Here is a 27,909-nt window from a genome sequence, read left to right as displayed (position 1 = left end):
GAAAAATAAGAGTGTCACTGAGAATAATCAATAAGCATTTTATCTCCATTATCTTGTTTTCATAATCGTTGGAAGCCATAATCCTAATTTTAAGTCTGATTTATCACCCATCTCTACTTGGAGAGAGGAGCGACATGAAATATGCCACATTTTTTACCACATTATTATTATTTATTAGTGAACCCTAGAGGTGTGAGGACCTGCAGGTCGGGAGTCCAGCAGCAAATAAGAAGTTGAAAACCCGACTTGAGGCATAAAGAAAATGCTGCTTGATTGACATAAAGTGAACGATTACACAGACATGAGAGTACAGTTCACTCTGTGCTGTGCTGTTGTTCTGCAGCTGTTTACAGTGACGCTCAGTGTTTGATCAGCAGAGGTGGAATGTAACTACATATACTCAAGTTCTGTACTTAAGTACAATTTTGAGGTACTTGTACTTTACTTGAGTATTTCCATTTTATGTAACTTTATACTTCTACTTCACTACATTTTGAGGCAAATATTGTACTTTTTACTCCACTACATTTAGCTGACAGCTTTAGTTACTTTTCAGGTCGAGATTTAACATAAAAAACATCATAAATTTAAAGTGATTAGACTTTTCTTTAATTAAATGTCATAACAGTATATTAAGTAGTTAAAATTAGTCCAATCTTTGCTAAATTAAAACACTTCTTACATACATGCATCAATACAAATAATGTAACAATATATTTAGAATATATAAAACAATCTGAGTGGGTCCATTCTGCTTAACGAGTACTTTTACTTTTGATAGTTTAAGTACATTTTGATGCTGATACTTTTGTACTTTACTTAAGTAAGTTTTGAATGCAGGACTTTTACATGTAGTGGAGTAATTTCACAGTGTGGTGTTAGTACTTTTACTTAACTAAGGGATCTAAATACTTCTTCCACCACTGGTGATCAGTGTGTGTTACCTGGAAGTTTCCCACCATGATGAGTCCGGCGGCACAGATCCAGGCGGTGGAGAGGCCGGCTGTGTTCAGGACGCAGTTTTGGTGTTTCTCGATGACGTGAGCGTAACGCAGCAGGCCGATCAGCATCACTGCAGAAACATGGAGAGAGAGGAGAGATATTTCATCAGTCAGTCTGACTCAGATCTGTTCCAGGAGCTGTGAGCTCACTCTCTACTGATTAACAAGAAAAACAACCACAGAGAGACTTTCTGCATCTAGAAACACTTTTAGATTTCTGAGTAACTTCACACACTGACCAACATGCATCATATGTGTTTACTACAAGCATTTAGAGTTGTACTTTATATTCTTCTCAATTTATTTTAAAATCCCTCCATGCTTTCACTGTTCCTGGCGGGACACAATAATCCAGATTAGATTACCTTTATACAGCACAGTAAAAGGTTCGGACACCTTCTCATTCAGTGGTTTTTCTGTATTTTTATTAGATGTTCTACATAGTAGATTAATATAAAAGACATCAAAACTATGAAAGAACACGTGGAATTATTTGGTAAACAAAAAAGTGTTAAACAAACCAGAATGTTTTATATTTTAGATTCTTCTTTCTGCTTCTTCTCAAACACATTAAAAAGGCAAGAAATTCCACAAATTAACTCTTGAAAAAAATGCACCTTCCATCCAGGTGATCAGCTCGTGAAGCTGCTGAAAGAATATAAAAAATAAAACATATTGTGGTTTGTTTAAGCCTTTTTTTTATTACATAATTCCATATGTGTTCGTTCATAGTTTTGATGTTTTCAGTATTAAGAAAAAACATTAAATGAGAAGGTGAGTCCAAACTTTTGACTGGTGCCGTTTGTAAAGTGAAGTTCCCAAAAAATATCTAAACTTGGTTTGAACCCACTGTCATGGAAAACCTGGCAAAGTCATGGAATCATTAAAATCTACACTGAATATCATAAAGTTGGAATATTTTTTCACCTCTTTCATGAAATGATTGTGAATAAGTGATTTAATCTTGACCTCTAAAGTGTATATCTTCTCAGAACTTGATTAATCATCTCTTCCAAAGTGATTACTGATGCATTTAAATAGGAATAAAAAGAGAATTGTGTCTGAAAACTAAATAATTAGAACTTTTTGGGCAACAGGGTAGTTTTCCAGGCCTGGAAAAATCATGTAATTAGTAAAAGTCATGGATTTTTGTTGTGTTCATGAAAAGAAATGTTCAAACTTGCATCCACAAGTTAGTTTATAATAAGATACTGAAGAAAACTCTTCCCTGAAGGCTTTCCTGAGATGGAAAACCTGGCAAAGTCATGGAATTCTTAAAGCCTAGTTTTTCAGGCCTGGAAATGTCATGAAATTCTGCAAAATCCTTGAAAGTTTTAGTAAAAGTCATGGATTTCTGTTGCGTTTAATGAAAATAATTGTAATATTATTTGTTGTATGTTGTTGATGTTGCAGCAGTGGTTTATAACATGCAAAAGTTAGTTTATAATTAGATACCTGAAGAAAAACTCATTGACCTTTGACCTCCAGAATCTAATTAGTTCATACTTGAGTCCACGTGGACGTTTATGCAGAAAGTTTAAGATTTATCTAAAGGTTTTCCTGAGATATGTTGTCCTGCAAAGGCTGCATTTTTATATTAAAGGTGATACAAATAAAGTTACTATTATCATTATTATATGTTTAAATACGCTTGTGTTATGGGCACATATTTATGTATGCTGCATCTTTAGAATGATGCACTATTAACAAACAAATAAACTAAATAAAATGCAAAAACACGCTGAATGAAGCTGCTTAATAAGATGAGATATGAGGATGCAGCGTGCAGAGAGCAGCAGGTTCAGGTCTCAGTGTGAGCAGATTCCTGACGTCTGTTTATTAATCTGCTCCATCAAAGCTTCTCAGCAGCTCCACGCCGCTCTCCTGAGGCGCACGCCGCTGTCACATCTGGCGCTCATCACGCCGCAAAGTACACTCAGCGACTGTTGTGATGTTCATGTTGTCAGTCCAGCAGCGAAGATAAACGCTCTGACCACACCTCAGAATCAAACAGCTGACTCAGCAACACAAACTCATGAAACACTTCTGATGTTGGAGGAAATTTCCAGAGTGAGAGCTCAGAAACACCAACACAGTCTCTCACATTTAGAGATGAAATTATCAGTCCATTAGTAGATTAAAAAATGAATCGTCAACTATTTTAATCCTTCAAGTTTTAAGCAATGAGACTGAGAATCTGCAGGTTTGTTATCAGCTCGTGTTTATGCTTCTATTGAATATTTTGACAGATTTCAGGAGAAAGTGTCCAGTCAGTCACATGACAAATGAGGTGGAAACTGCCTCAACTGACAGAAATATGAAATACTTTTAAAAAACATGAGTTAGTGCAACATTCCTGGAAATATTCTCCATTTTACACTGAACTCTGATACTAAATCTTGAGTGGTAGGACACACAGATAAAAACCTTGGCTCCGACAGGTTAACATGCGTTTTAAATTCCAGCAAGTTCTAAGAAGGAGCCAGGTGTTGCAGGTGAGACAGAGAGTGCAAATATGCAATTTCAGTTAGTACAGTCACGTCACGGTTTAACCATTTACTGCAACATTAGAGGTGTTTCAGTCTGAGAAACTGCTCATATGAGAGCGTCCACAAGAAGAAGCTCCAGATCTGTTTTTACAATTAGTGGCACATGTATCAGATGACTGTTAAACAACTTTAATGTACTAAGAGTTTAAGAGCACATGCTATCTGTTTTTAATCTCCTTTACTGTTTCAAATATTCTTTATTGTTGAACATAATTTTTAAAGATAAACTTATGCCGTGCTTCTTTTCCATATAAACAAACATGTTTATATGTGAAAAATTATTAAAAATACTTAAGGAAAAAAATAATATTTAAATAAAATAAAATCAGTGATAACTACATTAAAAAATGAATAAATAAATGAAAAATACTAATACATTAATTAAATATTCAATAAACAATAATATTTCCAACAGCTTTCCACACTTTTCTGATGGAAAATGCAACAAAAAAAAGACTTTAATGCTGTGTGGCTGTGATATTCCTCCTCAGTGTGTGTGTGTGTGTGTGTGTGTGTGTGTGTTACAGATGGCCGTGTGTCCTGCACAGATCAGCCTACGTGATCTGCAGCACTTCACACTTTATTCATCCACCAAACCCAGTTCCTCTGAAAACTACATCAAAAAGTCACCAGAGCTGTTCAAACAAACATCTGTGTTAGAGACAAGAAACTGGATTATACAATAATAATCACCGGAAAGTTACTCTTTTCTGTTTAATGCAATTTTTTTTTATTTGGTGCAAGTCTGCCAAGTCCTGCTTTCTGTCTACAGAGACAGATTAACATGTTTACTGTTAATAACTAACCAGGATGCAAAACTTTTTAAAACTGGTGCATGAAGCCAAATTGACCCTCTGAACCTGAAACATAACGTTACACTCCACTGCAGCGTGACGTCAGGTTTCACAAAAATTTTATTATGTTGCAGCTTTTTGTTGCAGGCTGCTGCAGCATAAACACACAACACACATTCACATGAGGATGAGGACTGGTGTTTTACAATGCAGCACCTGATTGGGTGTAAATGCTGCATCAGAATATCTTCTATTCTGAAAATTTTCACGATTATATACATATTTAAACAATATACAACATAATGCCCCCTGGCCTGCCACAAAAGCTACATTTTGTTGAAAGATAAAAGACTGCAACAAATGATATTTTGGTCATTTTAGGATGATTTAATGCCGATATACTCCAGGTCAACCATCCATTACCTGTATACATTGTTTATTTGTTAAAAATGTTATATATGTACATCTTTTTGTTTATCTGTGGACTCTCTTTAACTTGCTCAGTTTTCAGTTTCTTCCCCTCTGAAACTTGCACATCAACAAAATGATTCAAAAATAATATGATATCTAGACATTTTTCATGGTTTTCTTGATAATGATTTAGGTTATTATCAAGAAAACCATGGAAAATGTCTAGATATCAGCTCTTAAATAAACTCTTATCAGCTATTGTTGTTCTTATCATCATATTCGTCCAAACAAATGTACCTTTAGTTGTACCAGGCATTAAAATGAACAAGAAATTAGAGAAAACAATGGTCTAATAATTTTTTCCATGATTGTACTTAAAGCCAATAAAGCCTGTTCTGATGAGAATATAAAAGCAGGTTGTGTTTGTTTGTTTGTGTGTGTGGAGGAGCTTCCTGAGCCCCGCCCATGGTGAACCTCTGGCCCAGAGAGCGGAGGAGAGGACAGAAGCAGCGTGACCAGAAATGACAGTAAACCGTGTCTCAGCATAGGTTTTTTTTGTTCATTAGGCTCATAAACTCTGGAATCATGTTGGCTAAAGCGTTGGTGACGAGCACAACAATATTATATGATAAATGGACTTGAGCTTGATATTGTAATTATTGTGACAGACGAAGCCCCCCACCCCTCCTCTCTACAGGCCGCCAGTGTTGTTTGGCCAATTCAGAACAAGTTGTTCCAAACAACTATAAACACTTTGACATGTCCTTTGAAATACTTCTGAAGTTTGGCTGCAAAACCTGGCAGAAAAACCAGGTAGTACCCAAGAGAAGCAGCCATCGATTCCACTGGAAATAATAGTTTAAGTACACCAAAGCTCAGTGTGGAGGGTAAATACTCAGAAAGTTTTAAAAAGCAGAAACATCTACATGCACACAGAGTGAACCACAGAGCAGAGCTGGTTTTAAGTGGTTCTGACACACAGCAGAGCCAGTAGTTGCCCTCGTGGTCACACAGCGAATGCTCATGGGTCATAAAAATTAACCATTCATGGCACAGAGTAATTTTTTCCTTCAGAGAGGAGGTGGTGGGGGGGGGGCAGAGATTTGGCTGGAGCCACTATACAGCTGAGAAAACAAGCCTGTTCAACAGAGAGCAGCATGGTGAGTAGAAACTTCTCTGTACACAAACTGTTGGTACTCACCCATAAAGGATCCAGTGCTGCATATGAGGCTGAAAAAGCAGCTTTCAGGAGGCAGAGTTCCACATTTACTGCAAATAAAGCAGAGAGGAGAGGAGAGGACAGTCAGAGTGAGCTAAAGTTCAATCAAGTTCCTACAGAGTTCACATCAGAACTGTGACCTGAGTGTTCCTGCTCTCAGTCCTGTGGTTTCTCTTTTTAACTACCTCAGAAATGGACATAAAACAGCAGCATGGTTTTATTTGTGTCCTTATTGACTCTGTGGCATTGAAAGCACAGCAACATGTTTTCTTGGAAAGCAGATGTCTATAAATGGAGGCGAGGATGAGGAGGACACGGAGATCTTCATCTGCAGATCAAAAGCACCGAAGACGAGCTGAACATCAGCAGCAGAACTGAGTGTCACTGTGAGCAGCGAGGAAAACAAACACTTCTTGTTTACATTTGACGGCTAAGTGTGGCGACTGAAGGATCCACTACACACAACAAAAGCTCTGCTTCCTGTGGAGGTGCAGAGGTCGAGCCTCCTCCCTCCGGCTCAGAGCCTCGGCCAGGCGAGAGTCGACTCATTTGACTCAAACTGTGCAGTAAAAGTGCACTTTTACTTCAGTAAGTTTTGGATGCAGGACTTTCACTAATAGATGAGTCATTTAACTGTGTTGGTACTTTTACTTTTAAAGGATCTGAATGCTTTTCCACCACTGGTGTTTACTTTGTTCCACTGACTGTTGGTCTTGCATTTCACTGTATTCTGTTTTATAAATTGTGCGAAAATAGACCTGTTGATTAAAAATGATAAAAAGCTGTTTCATGTTGCAATCAGTGTTTTTCAGACACAGGACGTCCCAGAGGAGCTGCAAGCTGAACTGACGGACTTATTTTTCTGCTAACTTAAGATCCAGACAATCTGTTTAAAATCTAGGATTAAAAATGAACAAAATCCACTAAGTATATCGTAAAAATGTCTTTAAAGTGAATAAGAAGTCAGTTTCTGACAGCTTCCAGATCTGAAACACACCATTACTGTGATTAAAATGAAAGATTTCTGCAAATCTTTAGAGTCTGAAATAATTTGAAACATTTGTGATAATGTTTGCAGACAGCTACTCAAACTATATAAAATATGTCAAGTGGTTTTTAGATATTTCAGTGCGGACAAGATGCATATTATTCCTTTGAAATTAGTTTTATTTTCTTTGTGTGTGAGATGAAGATTGAGACATTTATAACATTAATGTAACAGCACTCTGTTTAGACTTGACTTGAGAAAAAGGAACGTGTGTGCTGATTCAGACAGAGATTACCATCAGATTAACATACAGAGGTGCACAGCTGAAAGGTGTTTATATTAATGGACAATATTCAGCAGATTCAGACTGATAAATGTTCTGCTGCAGCCACTTAAAAGTCTAACATTTCACATTCCGTCCATGAATCATAAAGTCCATATTTTTCACTAATCACGGCTGCACAGCGAGCCAAGACAAACACAGCCAGCTTGACTTATTCTTGTTTTTATATTTGGGTTCAGAGCTTTAAAAGGGAGTTTTAAATAGTGAAAAAATAGAAAAAGGGCACATTAAACTGAGTGGAGGAAACCACAGAGCGCAGCGAGGCCCCGCGGTCACGTCACAGCACAATGTGAGTCTGTTGTTGTGATGTGAGAGGAAAGAGGATCCTGGGCCCGTTCGTCATCACTTCACCACCGAGGCTCCAAGAAACCATCGACTCATGTCAACAATGTGCCATTGTTCGGCTCACTGAAGAGCACAAACAGAACCAGGGAAATATGAGAGTTTCATTGAGGTTTCCCGTATTTGTAATTATGTCGATAAAGAGAGAAATATACAGTTAAATAAAATATAAAAAAGCAGGACAATACTGAGAAAACAGCTGCATACTGAGGAGAAATGGTTTAAAATCACTGGAGCTGATGCATGAATGTTTTCTTATTTTCCTCTTATTTTTGTTCTGACAGCAATAAAAGGAAAACAAGAAAATCCTTCGTGGGATTCATGACACATGCAGAAGTCTGTTATAACCCCCGAGAGTGTTTGACCTCATTAATTTGTAATTAGTTTATGGAAATAAACCCATATAAGGGCAACAACATGCAAAACCACGAACCACCAACGAGCCACTGACAACAGAAGATAATAAAGAAAATCATAAAATAAAGAAAATAAAATCAGAAAATCAGAAAATATCAGCAACGCTTCAGAATATCTAATACAATTTTTTCATAAATAAATGAAACTCTAAAATAAATACATGAACATTTTTTTTCAGCCTTCAGTAAAGACTCAGATCATTTCACAGTAACAACATTGATCTGCTATATGTCAAAAAGTAAAGTAAACTGCTTTTTCATCAGTATTATTAATATTTCAGAATTATATACCAGAATAAATAAAAAATGTATCCTGATAGATACTTTTCAGAATAATCCATTATTGGTTTATTATATTATTAATATTACTAAACATGAATAGTAGGCCTATGTTTGGGTGTATCAGCGAAATTTTGATCTTACTTAAGAACAAACGTGAAGTATGAAAGCTCTCATAACTGATTTTACAAATCTGCACAATTTAAACTTAATTGAAGTCTTTGCATGAGAAAGATTCATGCATGAGTCCCAGAGTCTTAAATTATCCAGGGAAATGAGAGTGTTTATCTTGCATATAAACTTCATGTGTTTGGTGCACAAAAAAAAGTAAAGGCAGATTCAGAGTTAACCCTTGAAGCATAAAACAGTTGGTAGATTTGGATGTTCTGCAGTACAAACTGAACTCGTCTGCAGGTTGGATAACTGACCTGATGAGCGGGACGTTGTCCAGCGTGCAGCACAGGACCGGACCTCTCTGCAGGGGAAGCTGCTCCTCACACGACTCGTTATAAAGCCTGAAAACACACAAACACCTTCAGTCTGCAGACACTGACGGATACACAAACGTAGAGACACTGCAGGTTCAAAAGGACATAAGCTGGCCATTCAAAACTCATTCTGGGCCCGGCTGGAATCTTTGAAACTCAGGTCTCAATGTTTCATAATGCATCTACAGATGAATGTGAAATGTTTTAAAACTCTGTAAATGTTTGAGCATCAACTGGCACATTTGAAGCATCAGGACTCATGAATTACGTAAACAAGTGTAGAAAATTAACCCAAAATGTTTTTAGGTGAAAGGTTTCTTAAATAACAGTTCAGCTGCTTGTTGTTCTGATCACAGATCAGTGAAACGATTCAGAGCTAAATCCTTAAACCTGACAGTGTTATTATATTACAGTTATTATATTATAGAGGTATTATATTACATAATTATCATTATTACAGGTTCGGCTGTTTTCAGACTTCTTAATTCAGTTATTTCGTTTAAGTTTTCACAGTTTGTGGCCTGAATTTAATTTTCATGAAAGTAGGTTACTTTATTTATATATAAAAATGCATTTAATTGAATATTCAAATGATTTTATATGGTTTTATTCCACCTGTTCTGCTTATGTCATATAACTTGTATAATTGTTTTAAAATTGTTTTTTATTCTATATGACTGCAGATTATTACTATCTTTTTTGTGTGTGTGTAAAATTAATGCATTCAGTAAAAGTTTGTCATTCAAAATGTTACTGAAGTTCATAAATATTAAAATACAATTTTAAGTATTAAAAGGAAAAGTGGTCATTACACAGGCACTTTTCAGAATTCTATATATATTATAGTGGATTATATAATCATAATCCACTATAATATTATATAGATTTCTTAACATACATGAGATAAAAGTGACAGAAAATAATAATAGTATTTATTCTTTTTAAATTAGCCTTTTCTAGAATTATGCGATAAGCATGAAAATAAGTTACATTTAGGCGTAATAAATAAGAATATGATATAAAATATATCATAATATTTGAGCTGTTGGATGCTGTTAGTTGCACTGAAGTAAAATCAGCTGTTTTGCAGATTGATTGATGCATTTTTTTTGTGCAGATAAGGTTTTTGAAAACATCTCGACTTATCACTATAACTGTTATTAATGCACTCTGTCATATTAATGTTTTCTGTACCAGCCTGAGAAGAGATTTAATAAACAGGTGATTCTCCTCCGTGTTTAGCTTTCACATTCCTCAGCAGAGACTCGACGTGCAGATAACTGCAGCTGCAGCTCCGACACCACTTTAAATCTCTAACAGCACCCACACACCCATGTTAACAAACGCACACAACCTGCGTCTTAACTCTGCCCCCACGCCAACGTTTGCCCCGGCTGCACTTTATTTTCTTAAAGTCTTGGTCCCTGCAGCTCGCTGTGTTTGAATTAGAGCTGACAGGAAGCAGAGCGAGGCCTTGCTGATGGAGGTAAAGAAAAGATTCCTCTCCATGAACGACCTTTTTCCTGAAACGATGCTGCACCAACAGCCAACTGAGACACATTTTCCCTCCACAGTTTTCACAGTATACCCAGTGGGCATCTGCAAGTAATTATTCACAATCAGTGGCGGAGTTTTCTGGAGTTCTGTGGCATATTAACAGGAACTGAAAATAGAAAAAAAGCATTTTCCCGCTCTGTATTGGCCACACTGAGCTGGCTCTGTACAAGAAGCAGCAGGGTCTCTTTTCATTATCTGGCTTCACTTAACAAACAAGTGTAGCATGTAGTCCAGGAAAAAGCTACAGCTTCTAAATACAAACTGATAAAACTTATGTGTGAATGCATAAATAACATCACTGCAAAAAAAAGTGAACATGCATGCAGACGAAGGTGCTGCAAAAAGAGTTTGCTGCTTAAAACGTCTCTGTGTGTTCATTAAATGTAATTAAATATGAGTATTATCTGGTGTGCAGACTCGTATCACTCATATTCTTCATCTTATAATATCACCACCCCAGAGGGCAGAGTAGATATTATTATAACTTTTGTATTGCATTAAACCAATGTGTTGCTTAGCTGTATTCTTACCAAGAAAACCCTGAAGTTACCTCACTAACATATCCAGCTGTGTCTTAGACTCAAGAATGAAGCTTTTCTACAGTTAAATTAACACAAAACACTGGCTTCCAGTAAAAATAAGGAAACAAGGACATAAAGTGCTTCAATAGCAACAGAAAAGTTTACTGTATTAAAACACTTATCAGAGGTTTAATCAGGAGACACTTTGTAACTGTTTTGTTGTTTGTGGACCCAATGATATTTTATAATAGTTCAAACAGAACAGCTGATTGGACATCAGGACATTCGCTGTGAGCTAAACTGGCAAATGTGTTTCCATATTCCTCCCTAAACGACATCAATGGAGAGTAAAAATGTTTTCCGAATAAAAGTTTTATTGACTTTTACCGTTTCCATTCAGCTATTCAGTCTGTCTGCTGTGTAGTGAACACTGGGTTTTTACAGCTTTTTATTCATTCATTTATTTATTTATTTTCAGCAGAAAATATCTGCATGCTGAAATCTTTTCTAGTTAGTAAATTCAAACTCATGGGTCAGAAACCTTTTTGATACTGAGCACCATTTTTACATTTTCTCATTAATCAGACTACAAACTATATCAAAATGGAAATCTCCAACAGATCTGTTGTTTTATTCAGCCTATTTTTTCCATCCCTATACAGTCATGGAAACAATTATCAGACCATTGTTTACTTCAACTTTTTGTTCATTTTAATGCCTGGTACAACTAAAGGTACATTTGTTTTGACAAATATAATGATAACAACAAAAGTAACTGATTAGAGTTTAATTCAAGAGCTGATATCTAGACATTTTTCATAATGTTCTTGATAATAACCAAAATCATTATCAAGAAAACCATGGCAAATGGCTAGATTAAATTAAATTAATTCAGTTTAATTAAATTAAACTCTTATCAGCTTTTTTGTTATCATTATATTTTTCCAAACAAATGTACCTTTAGTTGTACCAGGCATTAAAATGAACAAGAAATTAAAGAAAACAAGGGTGGTCTAATAATTTTTCCCATGACTGTAGACCACTGGTTCCCAACCTGAGGGTCCTGACCCCCACTAGGGTCCCCAAAGCTTCACAGGGGGTCAAAAAGCTTCTTGATTTTAAGGCTGTAAAGCTGCATTTGACCATGAAAGTACCAGGTAATGAGTCTGTCTGGTACTTTTGAAGGCACTAAGAGGTTATTAAAACATAATTACAGAGGTGAAATATTTAACCAACCTTTCACTGATCTTATTCTTTAGGAATAAATTGAACAATATTTGTACTTTTTTACCCGCTGTGTTTTTAAACTAAATGCACCGTTCCCATTTCAGCTGATTTAAATGACATTCACTCATTTACAAAATGTTGCAATAGCAGCAAATGTCACAAAGGGAGAATTAAGTGTAACAAACAGAAATATGAGCACTAGCAAGCGGCCTCCTTATCTGAAAGGTCATTCAGGGTGCGGATGAGAGGACACTGCAACATTTTCAGTTTTTGCTGGTGTGCTGTTGGTTCAGCCACCGTGGTGCCCATGCCTCAGGTTAGTGCCCTCTGCTTTAAATGAACACTAACAACATTAGATGGTTGATAATCAACACAGGAAAACTGTCAGGACGCTTTGCTTGGTTTGGTTCAGTGTGTGAAAGTCTGAATCACTTAAAAACATTTAAACTCACAGTTAGAGAGAAACAATATCAGTGACAGTACTGACGCCAGAAAGCAGTGTGTGTGTGTGTGTGTGTGTGTGTGTGTGTGTGTGTGTGTGTGTGTGTCTATGTGTCTGTCTGTGTGTGTGTGTGTGTGTGTGTGTGTTTGCATGTGTGTGTGTGTGTGTGTGTGTGTGTGTGTGTGTGTGTTTGCATGTGCGTCTGTGTGTATGTGTGTGTCTGTCTGTCTGTCTGTCTGTCTGTCTGTCTGTCTGTCTGTCTGTCTGTCTGTGTGTGTGTGTGTGTGTGTGTGTGTTTGCTGTACCAGTTGCTCACAGGGCAGACGTGCTGGTTGTACAGGGCCATGGCGTATCTGTGGAGTTAGAGAAGAGGAGAGACTCTGATTAAAGGACTGAACATAAAGTAACTCCTCAAACATAAAACAAGCTGTCTACACTGTGAGAAAACATTCACTTTAACCGACTGAATGAAGCACTTAAACACACGTCACATAGAGGCAAATTAATTCCCGTCCAGACTCTAAAGTAAAACATACGTTTCCACTAAGACAACACGTGTCACATGAATAACCACTGAGTGTCTGTGGCTGTTAGCAGGAGCTGCTGGCTGTGTTTTAACCTGCAGTCTGACGCCAGACGAGCTGCTGCTGTTAAAGCCTTAAATCTGTCGGCTACACAATAACCACCTCCAAAACACACACACACACACACACACACACACACACACACAAAGACTGTAAACCTGTGATAACTCATCACACACACAGATACACAGAGTCTCGTTCAGCGGAATACCACATTGTGAAAATACTCCATTACAAAGAAAAAGTCCTACATTCAAAACCTACTTAAGTATACTTTAAATATCAAAAGTAAAAGTACCAACTGTGCATGACAATAAGAAGTACAGTAGTTCACTCCCTCTGTGGTTAAAGGTTGAATTTCTTCCACTATAAGCTGGATCCAGAAGTGAGTCAGTCCTCAAAAACCAGTTTTCCACCAACACAAACCTCCGTCTGGTACTGGTGCTCAGGCTGGAGATCCACGTCTTTACGTCACTGTATACGATAGCACCAACTTCAAGCACTGCTTTGATTTTGTGTGCTGAGTGAAGCTTAAAAATTACATCATAATGCTTATTTCAGACGCCGTTTTAAGCCGAGATATTTCCTCATCTGTGAGTTTTACCTTCAGTCTGAATGTCTCAAAATGGAGAGGATTGATGTGAACCAGCTAAAAATATATGACATGAATTATTTGGCAATAAGAAAGGAAGTGAAACACGCCTCACACTGAGTCCCAACAGTCATCGAATCATGCAGAACAACTTTGCTGAGTCTGCAGAATCTCTGCAGAGAGAAACAGACGACCTGCAGATCTTCACCATCATTGTTCTGAATTCACTCGTCTTCTTGTACGAGGCAGGATCAATGTGAGTGTGTACTTGTTGGTCACGATAATCCCGACCCAGACACATGACGAACACTACCGCTCAGAGTTTGGTGTCACTTACAAATGTCCTTATTTATGAAAGAAAAGCAAAACATTTTTTAATTAAAATATCAGACATACAGTCAGTACGTTTACATGACACTTGGAAAAAAACGAAACATTGCCTTATCTGACTATAACTGGACAATTGAAGAGCATGAAAGTGTTAGTCTGACTGATGTCAGAGTTCTCCAACTCCAATTAGGACATCCAGATAATGCGATCAGAATAGGATTTTCGCCGGCATTTATGACAAGACAATGCATGTGCGCACGTTCCGCAGGCTCCACCCCCTTTGCTGGCGTATGACCCCGAAAAAAAAAAAAAATTCACGGAAGTCACATTAGTCGGTCACATTAGACGGTCAGTAGCTGAGGTCAACTGGAAAAGGGGCCATATTAACCCACTGAAATGATGCATATCGCCACCCAGTGTTGAGGAGGATTACACGTTCCCGTCAGTTATTCGATTTTCTCAGTTGCATGTAAACTGGGACAGGGACAGAAGTCCGATAAGATGTCAATATCGATTTTTAAGTATAGCTCGATCAAACTGTGCATGCAAACGCACTGACTGTAGACATTGGTAATGTGGTAAATGGGTATTAAAGCTGGAAACGGCTGATTTTCTTATGGGATATCTATTATGTATTGTCTCCTGTGTTCCAGTGGCACATTGTGTTAATCCACATTTATAGTGTTTAAAGGCTGATTGATCATTAAAACACCCGGGCATCATGTTAGCAGCTGAAACTGTAATAAAATGATCCTTCATCAGGCTGGCTGAGGATATAGTGCAGGGTCAGCAACCTTTACTAACAAAAGAGCCATTGTTTGACAAAAAAAGAGAAATAATGTCGTAACGGAGCCGCAAACCTTATTTTGAGCCTCACAATGAAGATGGTACAGCCTACTGAGTCTAAATTAGCCGACCAACATTACTAATAAGTAATAATGAGCATTTATTAACATGATTTTGTCAGAATGCAGCAAGGAGCAAAGTGCAAATGAGGCTGGAAACCAATAAAATATCTCAGGAGATTTAGGATGGAAAGCAAGTCTAGCTAAAGAAACTCAAAACTAGACTTGAAGTTGTCAAAATGTAGATGTTAAGTTGCCGGCTGTAGACGTTTTAATACTGTTTATAGGGAAAACAGAAATAACTGTTCATGTCATTTTTTTTGTCACAGCCACAGGGAGCCACTGCGGAGGGCCTAAAGAGTTTGAAAAGGTATTGCAGGATTTTACAAGTTTAACAAGACAAGAGGGCAGAAATGCCCACAGGATGTAGACTCTCTGGTTTACTTTAAACTGTGTTAACAACGTGTCAGCTAGAGCTCAAGAGGAAGATTACAAGAGTTTAAATCAGACATTGTGCCACAGATAAGACACAGGAATCAATCGTTACTGTACAGAAAGTTAAAATGAGCCGTGGTGATCGGAGCGGCTCTATTGATCGCTGATAACAGAGACGGTCAGGAGAATTGATCGGTCTTTACTGACGGAACTGTGATGGAGGAGATCACAGCTTTCTGCTTTAATAATTAACTCGCTTTGGTTAAAACGTGAAGCACAAAGCTCTTATTTTACAGCCAGAGCTCTTTATTTTCTTTTAGTAAACTTGACATTTGGTATGTCACCATGGTTACTGAGGGTTATTATATTATGTTATTAGAGTCTCCATAAACACATAATCATAATTATTGTTGTGATAACCCTGTTAAAAATAGTCAAATTTTGAGATATTTTCATCAAAATTGAACTGGTAGTAGGTAATATGATATATTTTCACCCCAGTGTGTTTTCCAGCTCATAAGTCCCTGTTATAATGATCTGCAGGCCTGTATTTACCAAAAATATTCAGGCGGACAATAAAAAAACATTTTTTTCACTATGTTTTAACTTCCATCACTCAATAACAGCAGCACTTACAGTTATTCTGACTCTTTGTGAATAAACTCCAGTGCTACCTTTCAAATGTGACCAAAACTACAGATTTACTCCAAACTATTCGAGAACAGCTTTCAATTTACTCTGGATATGTCTTTGATTTTTTTTTTTTTAGGCGTTTTAAGGTTAATTTGCAGGAATGCTAAGGGGTTAAGCTCCAGTTGTGTTTCTCCTCAGCAGACAGGTGTGGACGTGTCTGAGGACAGAGCGAGGGGGATCACAGGCTCAGCTCTGACAGGAGAAGCTTTGGAGAGCCGGTGTGAAGAACCCTCACGCCCTCTGTGCAGAGGTGTGAAAGGTTTCCCAACAAAAGGAGAATGTGTCAATCTGCTCACACCGAGGAGAGACAGGAAGCAGGAGCAGAGACACAAAGACACAAAGACACAGTCACACAGGACAGACACACTCTCCACGTCTCACTGCGTCTCCACATCCTAAACCTGCCCCGCTCACTGTTATCATCATTAACACACAGAGGTCAGATTTCTGTCTTTTATGGCGGGGAACGAGGGATGTTTAGGGGGAGACAGCAGGTCAACAGGAGACGCCACATTCAAGCTGAGCACGTCATCAGAAAGCTGGAAATCTGAAGGTTAGTGTGAGATGCAGTTCAAAGTTAGAGGAAGAAGTTTTCTAGTCATAAATCTGTCATAAACATTGTGTTATGCGAGGTGCCTTTTAAAATCTTGTACTAAGGTCTAAGGGCTTACACAGAGCAGAGAGGAGAGGACAGGAGGGGCTGGAAACATGACAATAGTTCAATATACAATATGTGGATAAAACTGTTTTTTGGTCAATTTGCATCTCACTTTGGTAATTTTATATCTTTTTTTTGTAATTTTACATCTATTTTTTGTCATTTTGTGTCTTTTTTGGTCATTTAGCTACATAATTTTTTGTCATTTCATTTTTTTTTTTTTATCATTTTGTGTCTTTTTTGATAGTTTAACATATTTTTTGGGAGATGTGTTTTTTTCTGGTCATTTTTTATCTATTTTTGGTAATTTTGTCTTTTTTAACAACACTTGTGACACTTGGAAAAGTGTTTTATATAAATCAGAATTTTTGCAATTAAAAAAAATATCAGAGAAATTCAACTTTTTGGGGTTTCTTTCATTCGAACTGTGTTATTCTGCACAAAGAGTTGTTTGACTTGTTCTGATTGTGGTGATTCCATAGAGCTGCAGAACTTACAGATTAATATAGATTTTATATGTTGCAGTGAAACACAAGGACACAGAGAGGAGAATATAAAAACAGCAAAAAAAACCTCCCTGAACTGTCTCGTCGGGGTTCAGAGGGTTTGTATGATACTAAACTCTGTGCAGGAAAAACCAAACAGTTGTTGTTCCATGTTGAAAGCACTCAGCTCTTGTTGTTCATTTCCTCCATAAAAAGCAGCTTTTATAGCTCCATGCAGAGCTGCAGATGTGACCGCTGAGAGTGAAACAGATGCAGGGACAGATAGACAGACAGACGGCTGAAGGAATCTCAAGGATGACTCGACTGCGACACAATGGTAAAACAAACAGCGAGCCGCCACCCTCTCCCTCCAAAAAAGGAAAGTGTTTTACATTCACGAACTTTGTACAGGCTGCTGAGGTCAGCGCGGCCTCGCTGACAGGATAACCTACAGCTGGCACACTCTGAGTACTTACACAACCCAGATCCCAGTGATGGTGAAGAGCGGCAGGCTGACGGGGAGGATCATCCACAGGGACATGACGACCACCTGCAACAACAACAACAACAACAACAAACACTTGAAGAACTGCATCACCTGTTAGTGCTGGGGACAAAAATATGATTCACTCTGCTCAGAAATAACCAGCGGTGGAAGTATTCAGACCTCTCACTTAATTAAAAGTATTTATAACACACTGTGAAATGAATCCATTACAGTAAAAGTCCTGCATTCAAAACTTACTGAAGTAAAAGTACAAAAGTATCAAAATGTGCTTAAAGAACTCGTAATACTCGTTATGCAGAATGAACTCACTTAGATGGTTTTATATATTGTAAATATAATATTTGATTATTAATATTACTGATGCATTTATAAACATTCATTCATTCATTCAATCATTCATTATCCTTAACTGCACTCGGGTCACGGGGGGCTGGAGCCTATCCCAGCTGACAATGATTAGACCCTTGTTTTCTTCAATTATTGATAATTGATATTTATTGATATATTGATATTGGTTATTCTCAAGAAAACTATGGAAAATGTCTAGACATCAGCTCTTAAATTAATCTCTTATCAGCTATTTTTGTTGTTATCATTATATTTGTCCAAACAAATGTACCTTTAGTTGTACCTGCCATTAAAGTGAACAAGAAATTGAAGAAAACAATGGTGGTCTGATAATATTTTCAGCAGTAGTTTAATTTTCTTCACTTTTAATTTATCATTTTTTATGTTAAATCTCAATCTGAAAAGTAACTAAAGCTGGCAGCTAAATGTAGTAGAGTCAAAAGTACTATATTTGCCTCAAAATGTAGTGAAGTAGAAGTATAAAGTTACATAAAATGCAAATACTCAAGTAAAGTACAAGTAACTTAAAACTGTACCTAAGAACAATAAGTACTGGAAACAAGTATAATAATCCTGTTGTGCACTTTTAAGACTTCACAACAGAAGATTACCTGATTAATTGATAGACAATATATCATTTTAGTCTTTTATTAAGACAAACTTAGAAATATTTTCTTGTTCCAGCTTCTCAGATGTGAAGATTTCTGCTTTATATCATTGTAAATTCGATAATTTGGGGTTTTTTGGACTGTTTGTTGGACAAAACAAGACATCTGAAGGACATTTTATGCTGACTGATGATTAAAAAAGTATTAGAATATTAAGAAAAATATTAGTTTGTTTCAGACCAACAACAGCTTTAAACCAGCTGCTGTTTAACAGGAATATTGGAGGCATTTAACATACAGTTGTTCATGTATATGTCATATACCACTTATACTATACTGTGTATATTTCTGTATATATTTAAATATATTTATTCATTGATGTCCATACTACATGCAACAACTTATTAAACCTATTTAACATGCTAAAATATATTTTCACCAATGTGTAATATCTGTAAAATGCATAGCACTCTTGGGAAAACAAACAAACACAAAAAATATATTTAAATAATACATGCCAAATAGCAGAAATGTATGTATACATCGTGTATAGAATGTATGCATGTGTCTTATTTTATATATTATTTTTTCTGATTTCTATATCTATGTTTTCTGTATCTTAAGCTGCTGTGACAATTCAAGGATAAATAAAGTTATATTTTATCTTATCTTATCAGAATGCCAAGAGACAGCCCTGTTAAATCCTATACATGCTCTCTTCACCAGACTCCATTGACAAAAACAGTAATTTTACAGACAGAACACAGTTTCTGGTCTCCAGCTGCTTCAACCGGTTAGTTTGTTTCTGTTATTGTGCAACTTTGCTGTTTTAAAACGGTTAGTTCAGATTCACCAAAGTTACACAAAAACGCAAACAAACTTAGACAATGAGTCAGCGATAGAGCAGAAACTGTGTTCTGTGAGGTAAAATTACTGTTTTTTTCAAAGGAGTCTGGTGGCTTTGTAGAGAGCAAAGACAACAGATTCATAAGTGATTAATGGTTCACACTGTTGGCTAAAGTTGTGGATAAATAGTTGAAATAGTTACCTAAAAGTAAGGTAAATTGAAAAAGGGTTAAATTTGTAAGTTAAAAGTAACATTAATGGATAAACGTTTGACATAGACAGCTTAAAGTAATTGACCAGTTAAAAAGTAATGGATGCCAAAAGTAGGTTCATTAATAAATAGCTGAAATAATGAGTGAAAAGCAACATTAATGGATAAACGGTTGCTTACAGTAATTTAGAAACGGCAGATATAGTTCGTTACAGGTAGGCCAATTGATAAACATTTGATATCATCAAAAGTAATGGATAAACAGTTGAATAGTTATTTATTAAATGTTAAAGCTGAAATAAATGGTTATAGCTAAACAGTTGAAACAGTTAAGAAGGTAAATTAAATGTTAAATGGTTGAAATTGTTATTTAAAGTGACTCTTTTAAAAGAAACAGCTAAACTAGTTGGCTGAACGTAAAAGGTTGAAGTAAATTGCTCAAATTAGCTGATAGCTCATAAACATGTAAGTTAAAAGTAACATTAATGGATAAACAGTTGACACAGCGAACTCAAAATAATCAATATCCAGTGTGCTAAAAGTAGGCTCATAATTGAAATAATTAGCTAAGGCAACTGATAAATGGTGGATATTGTTCTTTTTAGTAGGCCAATTAATAAACATTTGATATAATTAAAAATAACAGATAAACAGTTGAAATGGTCAGCCATAAGTTATTCATGAATTGTTGAAATAGGTAAATGGGTAAATAAATGGGTAGTTAAACAGTTGAAAGAAGGCTAATTAAAGGTTAAATGGTTGAAAGTGTTATTTAAAGTAACTAACTGAAAAGAAACAGCTAAACCAGTAGAAATAATAAGCTAAATAAATGAGAAAATTAGAAACTTTGGGTCAAAGTAATGGGTAGCTCAACAGTTTAACTAATAAACTAAAAGTATCCTAAATAGTTTAGCTAAAGGGAACATTAATGGATAAACTTTTTGAATCATAGACTAAACAGTTTATGGTAGAAAAAGTAACTTCAAAGTAAAAGACAAACTGTAATAAATAGTTCACACTTGTTTTCAGAAATAGAAAGATAGTTGAAATCACAGACTTTATATTCACGTTATGGTAGATTTTTTTTTTTAAAGTTATGATAAACTGTTAAATAGTTACCAAACGTTAAAATATAATGATAAACTGTTAATTAGTTATGAATGATGATAAACTGTTAAATAGTTACGGTGAAAAACTTTTGACACGTTCAGTAACATCAGCAGATTTCTGGTCAAACTAACAAAAATATTGACAGTTCAATTATCAGCTGAGCTGCTGAGGAGTTCAGTGCTGCTGCCTGTTATTCTGATTATATATTGTGAATATTCTGATTAGAAAAGACAAACAAATAACAAACTTATCCTAATAAAACAATACAAAATTACTGTGAACTATTAAAACTGTTTACAATCTGGGGTATAAGAACAATTGAAACCATTCAATTGATGATTTAAGTTGTTAAAGTGTTATTTTCTTGTGTCTGAAGATATATAAAGCAGGTTTTGTTGTTATAATAACTTTAAATGAGGCTGTCAGAACAGAAACATCTCCCTGTGGAGTCCTGAGTGTTAAAGTCTGATTGAACATGAAACTCTGAGCTCCATTCAGAAAACTTTCCTGAAGCTGCAGAGACAACTTTCCTGTTTCTTCACTCTGCTCTGGTTTAACAGAGTGATTCTTTACCTTACTTTACTATTTCTACCTGCAGAAGCTGCTCGTTTCTACCTGTAAACACCGTGACTGGTTCAGGTAAACGAGGTTCAGTGAAAGACTTGAAATGTTTCTTTCTACCTTCTTGTTCTCTGGGTGTAAAACGCTTCAGGTTCGCTTCATCTCAGCTCCTCCAAACTCGAGGAAAAGTTGCACAAACTCGCAGCTTGTCTGAGCTCCTGTGCATCAGCTGCCGGGTTCATGGTAAAAAAAAAAATTAATGAAAATAAGTCAGATGTGATGCAGATTTATTCCATGAAGATCAGGAGAAACCGCATCCAGACTCCGCTCCGTCTGCAGTCGGACTGTAGTGATCCGCTGCAGCTGAACCAGAAACTTTAACTCCTCCCAGTCCTCTGTGATGGTTTACCCTTTAAACACTCAGTAGCTTTACTACGACAAAAACTCTCCAACAACACCTGAATGCATCACACAGTCCAGAGTTTATACACTCAGTTAAACTAATAAAAAGGACAAAATGCATGAATTAAACTCGCCTAATCTGACACTGGTGCAGTAAGAAGTGACTGTAAACTACGACAGAGTATTACAGCTACATTTAGGAAAAAAACATTTAATTACGAGATTAAATAAATATTTAATTAATTTCGAGAATAAAGTCGAAAATATTGAATATATTATTTACGAGAATAAAGTCGTAAATATTTAATACATTATTACGAGAATAAAGTCAAAAATATTTAATTAATTAGTTTATTACCAAAACAAAGTCGAAAAACATTTAATTAATTAATAAATTAATTAATTAATTAATTACGAGAAAATATTTATTTAATTACGAAAATAAAGTCAAAAATATTTAATTAATCATTTACGAGAATAAAGTCTAAAATATTGAATTAATTATGAGAATAAAGTTGAAAATATTTAATTAATTGCAAGAATAAAGTCGAAAATATTGAATTAATTAATTACGAGAATAGAGTCGAAAATATTAAATTAATTATGAGAATAAAGTCGTAAATATTGAATTAATCACGAGAATAAAGTCAAAAATATTTTTTTAATAACGAGAATAAAGTTAAAAATATTTAATAGATTATCAAATCAAAATCAAATCAATTTTATTTATATAGCCCAAAATCACAAATCACAGATTTGCCTCAAAGGGCTTCACAGACTGTACATGGTACGACATCCTCTGTCCTTAGACCCTCACATCAGCCAGGGAAAAACTCCTTAAAAAACCCTTTTGGCAGGGGAAAAAGAAGAAGAAACCTCAGGGAGGGACAGAGGAGGGATTCATTTTCCAGGACGGACAGACGTCAATAGATGTCGTTGTACAGGGCAGGTCAGAGTAGAATAGAGTACACAGCAGCAGGTGATGAAGCGCCACCATTGGCCAGTAGTGATGGTGAGTGTAGAGTGGACCAGGAGAGGAGTATTCCCATCTGGGGCCAAACCAGATCCACAGCAGTGAGACCAGCAGGAGTGATGCCGAGCAGGACTACAGCTCCACACCCTGTGAAGAGAGAGCAGAGAAAAGTGCGAGTACTCTGGGAAAATACAAGCTTGTGTCATGTATTATTGGGACAGAGAGAAAGAGGGCCCCGGTGTATCGTGTCCCCCGACACATTGGGCCTATAGCGGCATAACTAGGGGCTGGTCCAAGGCCTCGGCCAGCCCTAACTATAGGCTTTGTCAAAGAGGAAAGTTTTAAGTTTACTCTTGAATAAAGAGAGGGGGTCTGCCTCCCGAACTGACACTGGGAGATGATTCCACAAGAGAGGAGCTTGATAACTGAAGGCTCTGGCTCCCAATCTAGTTTTAAGGGCTTTAGGAACCACAAGTAACATAGAATTTTGGGAGCGTAGTGCTCTTGAAGGGTAATATGGCATTATGAGGTCTTTAACCCTATAAAGCCAAGTGTATTACATTTGATACACAAGTTTTTGAGACCTCTGCATCATCAGTGTGATTTTTTTTCCCCTGATAAACCTGATGTACACATGTGTTGAAGATTTAAAAAAAAAACTGAGCAACAAATTGCACAAAAATACCAGATGTATCAAAAATGATATGCAGGTTCCACTGGTGGATCTGTCATTGCAGCGTGAAAACTTCATATCAGCAGATGTATGATGTTGTGTTATATGGAAAAAAATATTTTGCATGTTTGAGGAAAATGTTAAAAGGAAATTCAAAGTTTTAGGATAATAGGATAAAAATGTTAGGTTTTATATGTTTTTGTTAGTTCAAGAAAACAAACTGAAAGCAAAAAATTGCACAAAAAGACCTGATGTGTCAAATATGATACAAATTACAATTCATGTATGCAAATTGATATTGATTTTTTTCTTATTTGTCAGCAGGTTCACTAATCATTCCAGTTTTAAAAAATTTGAATTTTCTGGCAATTATTTCATGGTTCAGGCTTTATAGGGTTAAGGTATGATGGTGCCCAACCATTTAGAGCTTTGTAAGTAAGAAGAAGGATTTTAAACTCAATTCTGGATTTTACAGGGAGCCAGTGCAGCGAAGCTAGAACAGGAGAAATATGATCTCTTTTATTGGTTCTTGTTAGTACACGAGCCGTAGCATTTTGGACTAACTGAAGAGTTTTAAGGGATTTATTGGAGCAGCCTGACAGTAAGGAATTACAGTAATCTAACCTTGAAGTAACAAAAGCATGAACTAATTTTTCTGCATCCTTTTGAGACAGGATGTGTCTAATTTTTGTAATATTACGTAGGTGGAAAAATGCAGTCCTTGAAGTTTGTTTTATATGGGAGTTAAATGACAGATCCTGATCAAAGATAACTCTGAGATTCCTTACGGTGGTATTGGAGGCCAGGGTAATGCCATCGATGCTAATTAAGTCTTTAGATAATGAGTTTCGGAGGTGTTCGGGTCCCAGCACAATCACTTCCGTTTTTCCCGAGTTTAACATTAGGAAGTTGTGGACCATCCAGGTTTTTATGTCTTTAAGGCATGCATTAAGTTTGGCTAGCTGATCAGTTTCACCTGGCTTGATTGATATATATAACTGAGTGTCATCAGCATAACAATGACAGTTAATTGAATGTTTTCTAATTATATTACCTAGAGGGAGCATATAAAGGGTGAATAAAATTGGTCCAAGCACAGAACCCTGTGGAACACCGTGGTTAACATCAGTGCTCACGGAGGATTCATTGTTCACATGAACAAACTGGAAACGGTCTAATAAGTACGATTTAAACCAGCCCAGTGCCGTTCCTCTAATGCCAATTACATGTTCCAGTCTCTGTTATAGGATACGATGGTCAACTGTATCAAATGCAGCACTCAGATCTAGCAAGACAAGGACAGAGACAAGTCCTTTGTCCGAAGAAATTAAAAGGTCATTTGTAATTTTTACCAATGCTGTTTCTGTGCTATGATGAGTTCTAAATCCTGACTGGAAGTCCTCATATAAACTATTGTGTTGAAGAAAATCACAAAGCTGATTTGCGACTGCTTTCTCCAGGATCTTAGAGAGGAAGGGGAGGTTAGATATTGGTCTATAGTTTGCTAAAACGCCAGGATCTAAATTAACCTTTTTGAGAAGAGGTTTAATTACAGCTACTTTAAATGATTGTGGCACATAGCCTGTTAATAATGACAAGTTGATTGCATCTAAGAAAGAAGTGCCCATTAAAGGTAGAACCTCTTTAAGCAGCCTTGTTGGTATAGGGTCTAGGAGACAGGTTGACGATTTAGATGAGGAAATCATTGAGGTTAGTTGTTGGAAAGTGATGGGAGCGAAGCGATCTAAATATTTATCAGGGTTTGTACCCGTTTCTAAGGCTCCAGGGTTTAAGGATGCCTCAGTACCAGTTAATGGCAGGAGGTAGTGAGTTTTATTTCTAATAGTTATAATTTTCTCATTGAAAAAGCTCATAAAATCATTACTAGTGAGGGCAATAGGAATACATGGTTCAATAGAGCTGTGACTCTCTGTCAGCCTGGCTACAGTGCTGAAAATAAATTTTGGGTTGTTCTTATTTTTCTCAATTAATGACGAATAATAGGCTGATCTGGCTTTATGGAGGATTTTCTTATATGTTTTAAGACTGTCCTGCCAGGTTAAAAGAAATTCATCCAGCTTAGTTGAACGCCATTTCCTTTCGAGCTTTCGTGAAATTTGCTTCAGTTCACGGGTTTGAGAATTGTACCATGGAGTTAACTTTTTCTGTTTTATTATTTTCTTTTTTAGTGGGGCAATAAAATCTAGCGTTGTTCGCAGTGAATCTGCAGTACTGTCGACAAAGTTATCAATTAGGGAGGGACTGAAGTTAACATAGTCCTCTATTATGTTGGAGCACGACAAAGAGTTAAAGACAGGTGGAATCACTTCCTTGAACTTAGCTACAGCACTATCAGATAGACATCTAGTGTAGAAACTCTTGCTTATTAGCGAGTAGTCCAGTAGCAGGACTTCAAAAGTTATTAAATAATGGTCTGATAACACAGGATTTTGTGGGAAAACTATTAAATGGTTATGAGAATAAAGTCAAAAATATTTAATAGATTACAAGAATAAAGTCAAAAATATTGAATAAATTGAGGAGGAGAGTTGTTAAAATGAGAGCCTTGGAGCATTTTGTAGAAATATACTTTCAACTTTTATTGTTTATTATAATAATAATTTATTATTATAACAATATTTTATTATAATATTATTTATTATAATTCATTTATTCTTTCGTTTTTAAGTAAAACAGTCTAACAATTATGTACGACTTTATTCTGGTAATTAATTAAATATTTTCGACTTCATTCTAGTAATAATTTTTATTTAATTTTTTCTTTTCTAATTGTGACCCTAATACTCGTCGTAGTTTACAGCCAATTCTTTCTGCACCAGCGTCAGATTAAGTGAGTTTAATTCATGCATTTTGTCCCTTTTATTAGTTGCATTGAGTTCATAAACTCTGGACTGTTTGGTGCGTTCAGGCGTTGTTGTGGGGGTTGTTTTTCTTGTCTCCATCTTGTTCCTGGAAAGAGATTTCACAACCTGATTGGCTGCTGGTGAATCACACACATCACTACTGAAGTCTGAGAAACTGAATCCACTGTTTTCTTCTCTTTCCTCCCTCAAATAGCTCAAAATGTTTTCCAGGAATGGTGCATTGAATGGCCGCTTTGTAAACTCCTGTTTCTCACACGTATTCAATCTGTAGAAAGGTCAGTGGTGCAAGAAGATAATTATTATTGATGCATTTTTTGTAAGCAGCATTTAACTGTAATCAAGGTAGAGCTCATTTTAATTGAATTATTTTAAATGTACCATGTTGTGTAAAGCTGTCAGATAAATGTTGTGGAGTACAAAGTACAATATCTACCTCTAAAATTAGAGTAATTGTTACATAAAATGTAAATACTCAAGTAAAGTACAAGTACTTTAAATTTGTACTTAAGTACAGTAGTTGAGTAAATGTACTTGGTTATATGTCACCACTAGTGGACAGTAGAAAATAAATAAATGATACACTAAAATAACATGATATATACACCATATTGCTGCATAGTTGTTTCATGTCAGTCATTTTCATTCTTTTATTGGTGCTGCAACATTTAGTTTGATGGTTGTTGTTTTTTTTGCTTTAGCACTGATTGTGAAGAAAAACTCCTTTTACTGCAGAATAAGATGCATTACAACACTCTTAAAGAATACTTTGTTACAAGTTCAGCATTCATAAAAAGATAAGGACAACACAGTTAAAAATACAGATTCTGCAGAACAATGACCTCTGTGATGAAAGGCCCTCCTCAAAATCTATCAACTAAAGTTACATATAGTTAAAAGGTTAAAACCACTTCTCACAACAAAGTTGCTGGTTAGAGGTTATCAAAGATATTTTAAAAAGTCAAATAAATGCACGTAAATGCATAAGATGTTATGAGGATGGCATGAGTATTTGGTGTTTATAATAACTGCAGCCACTAGAGGATGCCACAACAACACATATTAACACAGCAGCCCATTAAAGGGCTGATAACAACCGACTGACCGACCAGCAGGTGGAGCAGACTCTACTCATCCTGATAACTGCTTTAATTTTAACAAAATGTGACAGGCAGAGGCTCCGGTAAAGTAGAGCAGCAGCAACCTGAAGAACAATCAATGTAATCTGTTATAGAATGTAAAGAAGATGAAGCAACAATGTACAAACCACATTTACAACATAATTGATGCAGAAACAAACTGACAAATTTGACTGTTAAAGTTGATCAAATCGCAAAATAATGTTGAATTTGTCTGTGAGATAAGTGAAATAAAAAAGTATGAGTAATTCTGAAATGTGCAATTTAAGTACAGTAGTTGACTTAATGTCGTCATTTATTGTTTGAACAGACAGATTTAAGATTTTAACACAATTTGTATTTTCATGGAGAAAGTAGAAACAAAAACTTAAATTAAATTTTAAAAGCATACTGAAACAAATATAACACACATGAAACGTTTATGAATCAAAAAGCAAAATATCAGCTTT

General features: G+C 36.0%; 1 protein-coding gene across 1 annotated transcript in view; it reads right to left on the bottom strand.

Moving 5' to 3' along the window:
• The window catches only part of LOC131959177 (transmembrane protein 150A-like), a 32,814-nt gene extending 11,074 nt beyond the window's left edge, over nucleotides 1-21,740 (bottom strand). Inside the window, exons 1-6 of the mRNA XM_059324278.1 lie at nucleotides 21,512-21,740; nucleotides 17,676-17,749; nucleotides 12,883-12,930; nucleotides 8,771-8,857; nucleotides 5,957-6,024; nucleotides 945-1,072 (exon numbers count right to left, since the gene is read on the bottom strand). Of these exons, the coding sequence (XP_059180261.1) occupies nucleotides 945-1,072; nucleotides 5,957-6,024; nucleotides 8,771-8,857; nucleotides 12,883-12,930; nucleotides 17,676-17,740 (396 nt within the window). The 5' untranslated portion in view covers nucleotides 17,741-17,749; nucleotides 21,512-21,740. The remainder of the gene's footprint in view (nucleotides 1-944; nucleotides 1,073-5,956; nucleotides 6,025-8,770; nucleotides 8,858-12,882; nucleotides 12,931-17,675; nucleotides 17,750-21,511) is intronic.
• Between the last annotated feature and the right edge of the window lie 6,169 nt (nucleotides 21,741-27,909).

The sequence above is a fragment of the Centropristis striata genome, chromosome 21 (genome assembly GCF_030273125.1).
Source record: "Centropristis striata isolate RG_2023a ecotype Rhode Island chromosome 21, C.striata_1.0, whole genome shotgun sequence".
NCBI classification, from domain to species: Eukaryota; Metazoa; Chordata; class Actinopteri; order Perciformes; family Serranidae; genus Centropristis; species Centropristis striata.
The sequence above is the reverse complement of the archived record's forward strand: the minus strand, read 5'-3'. Positions and strand labels throughout refer to the sequence as shown.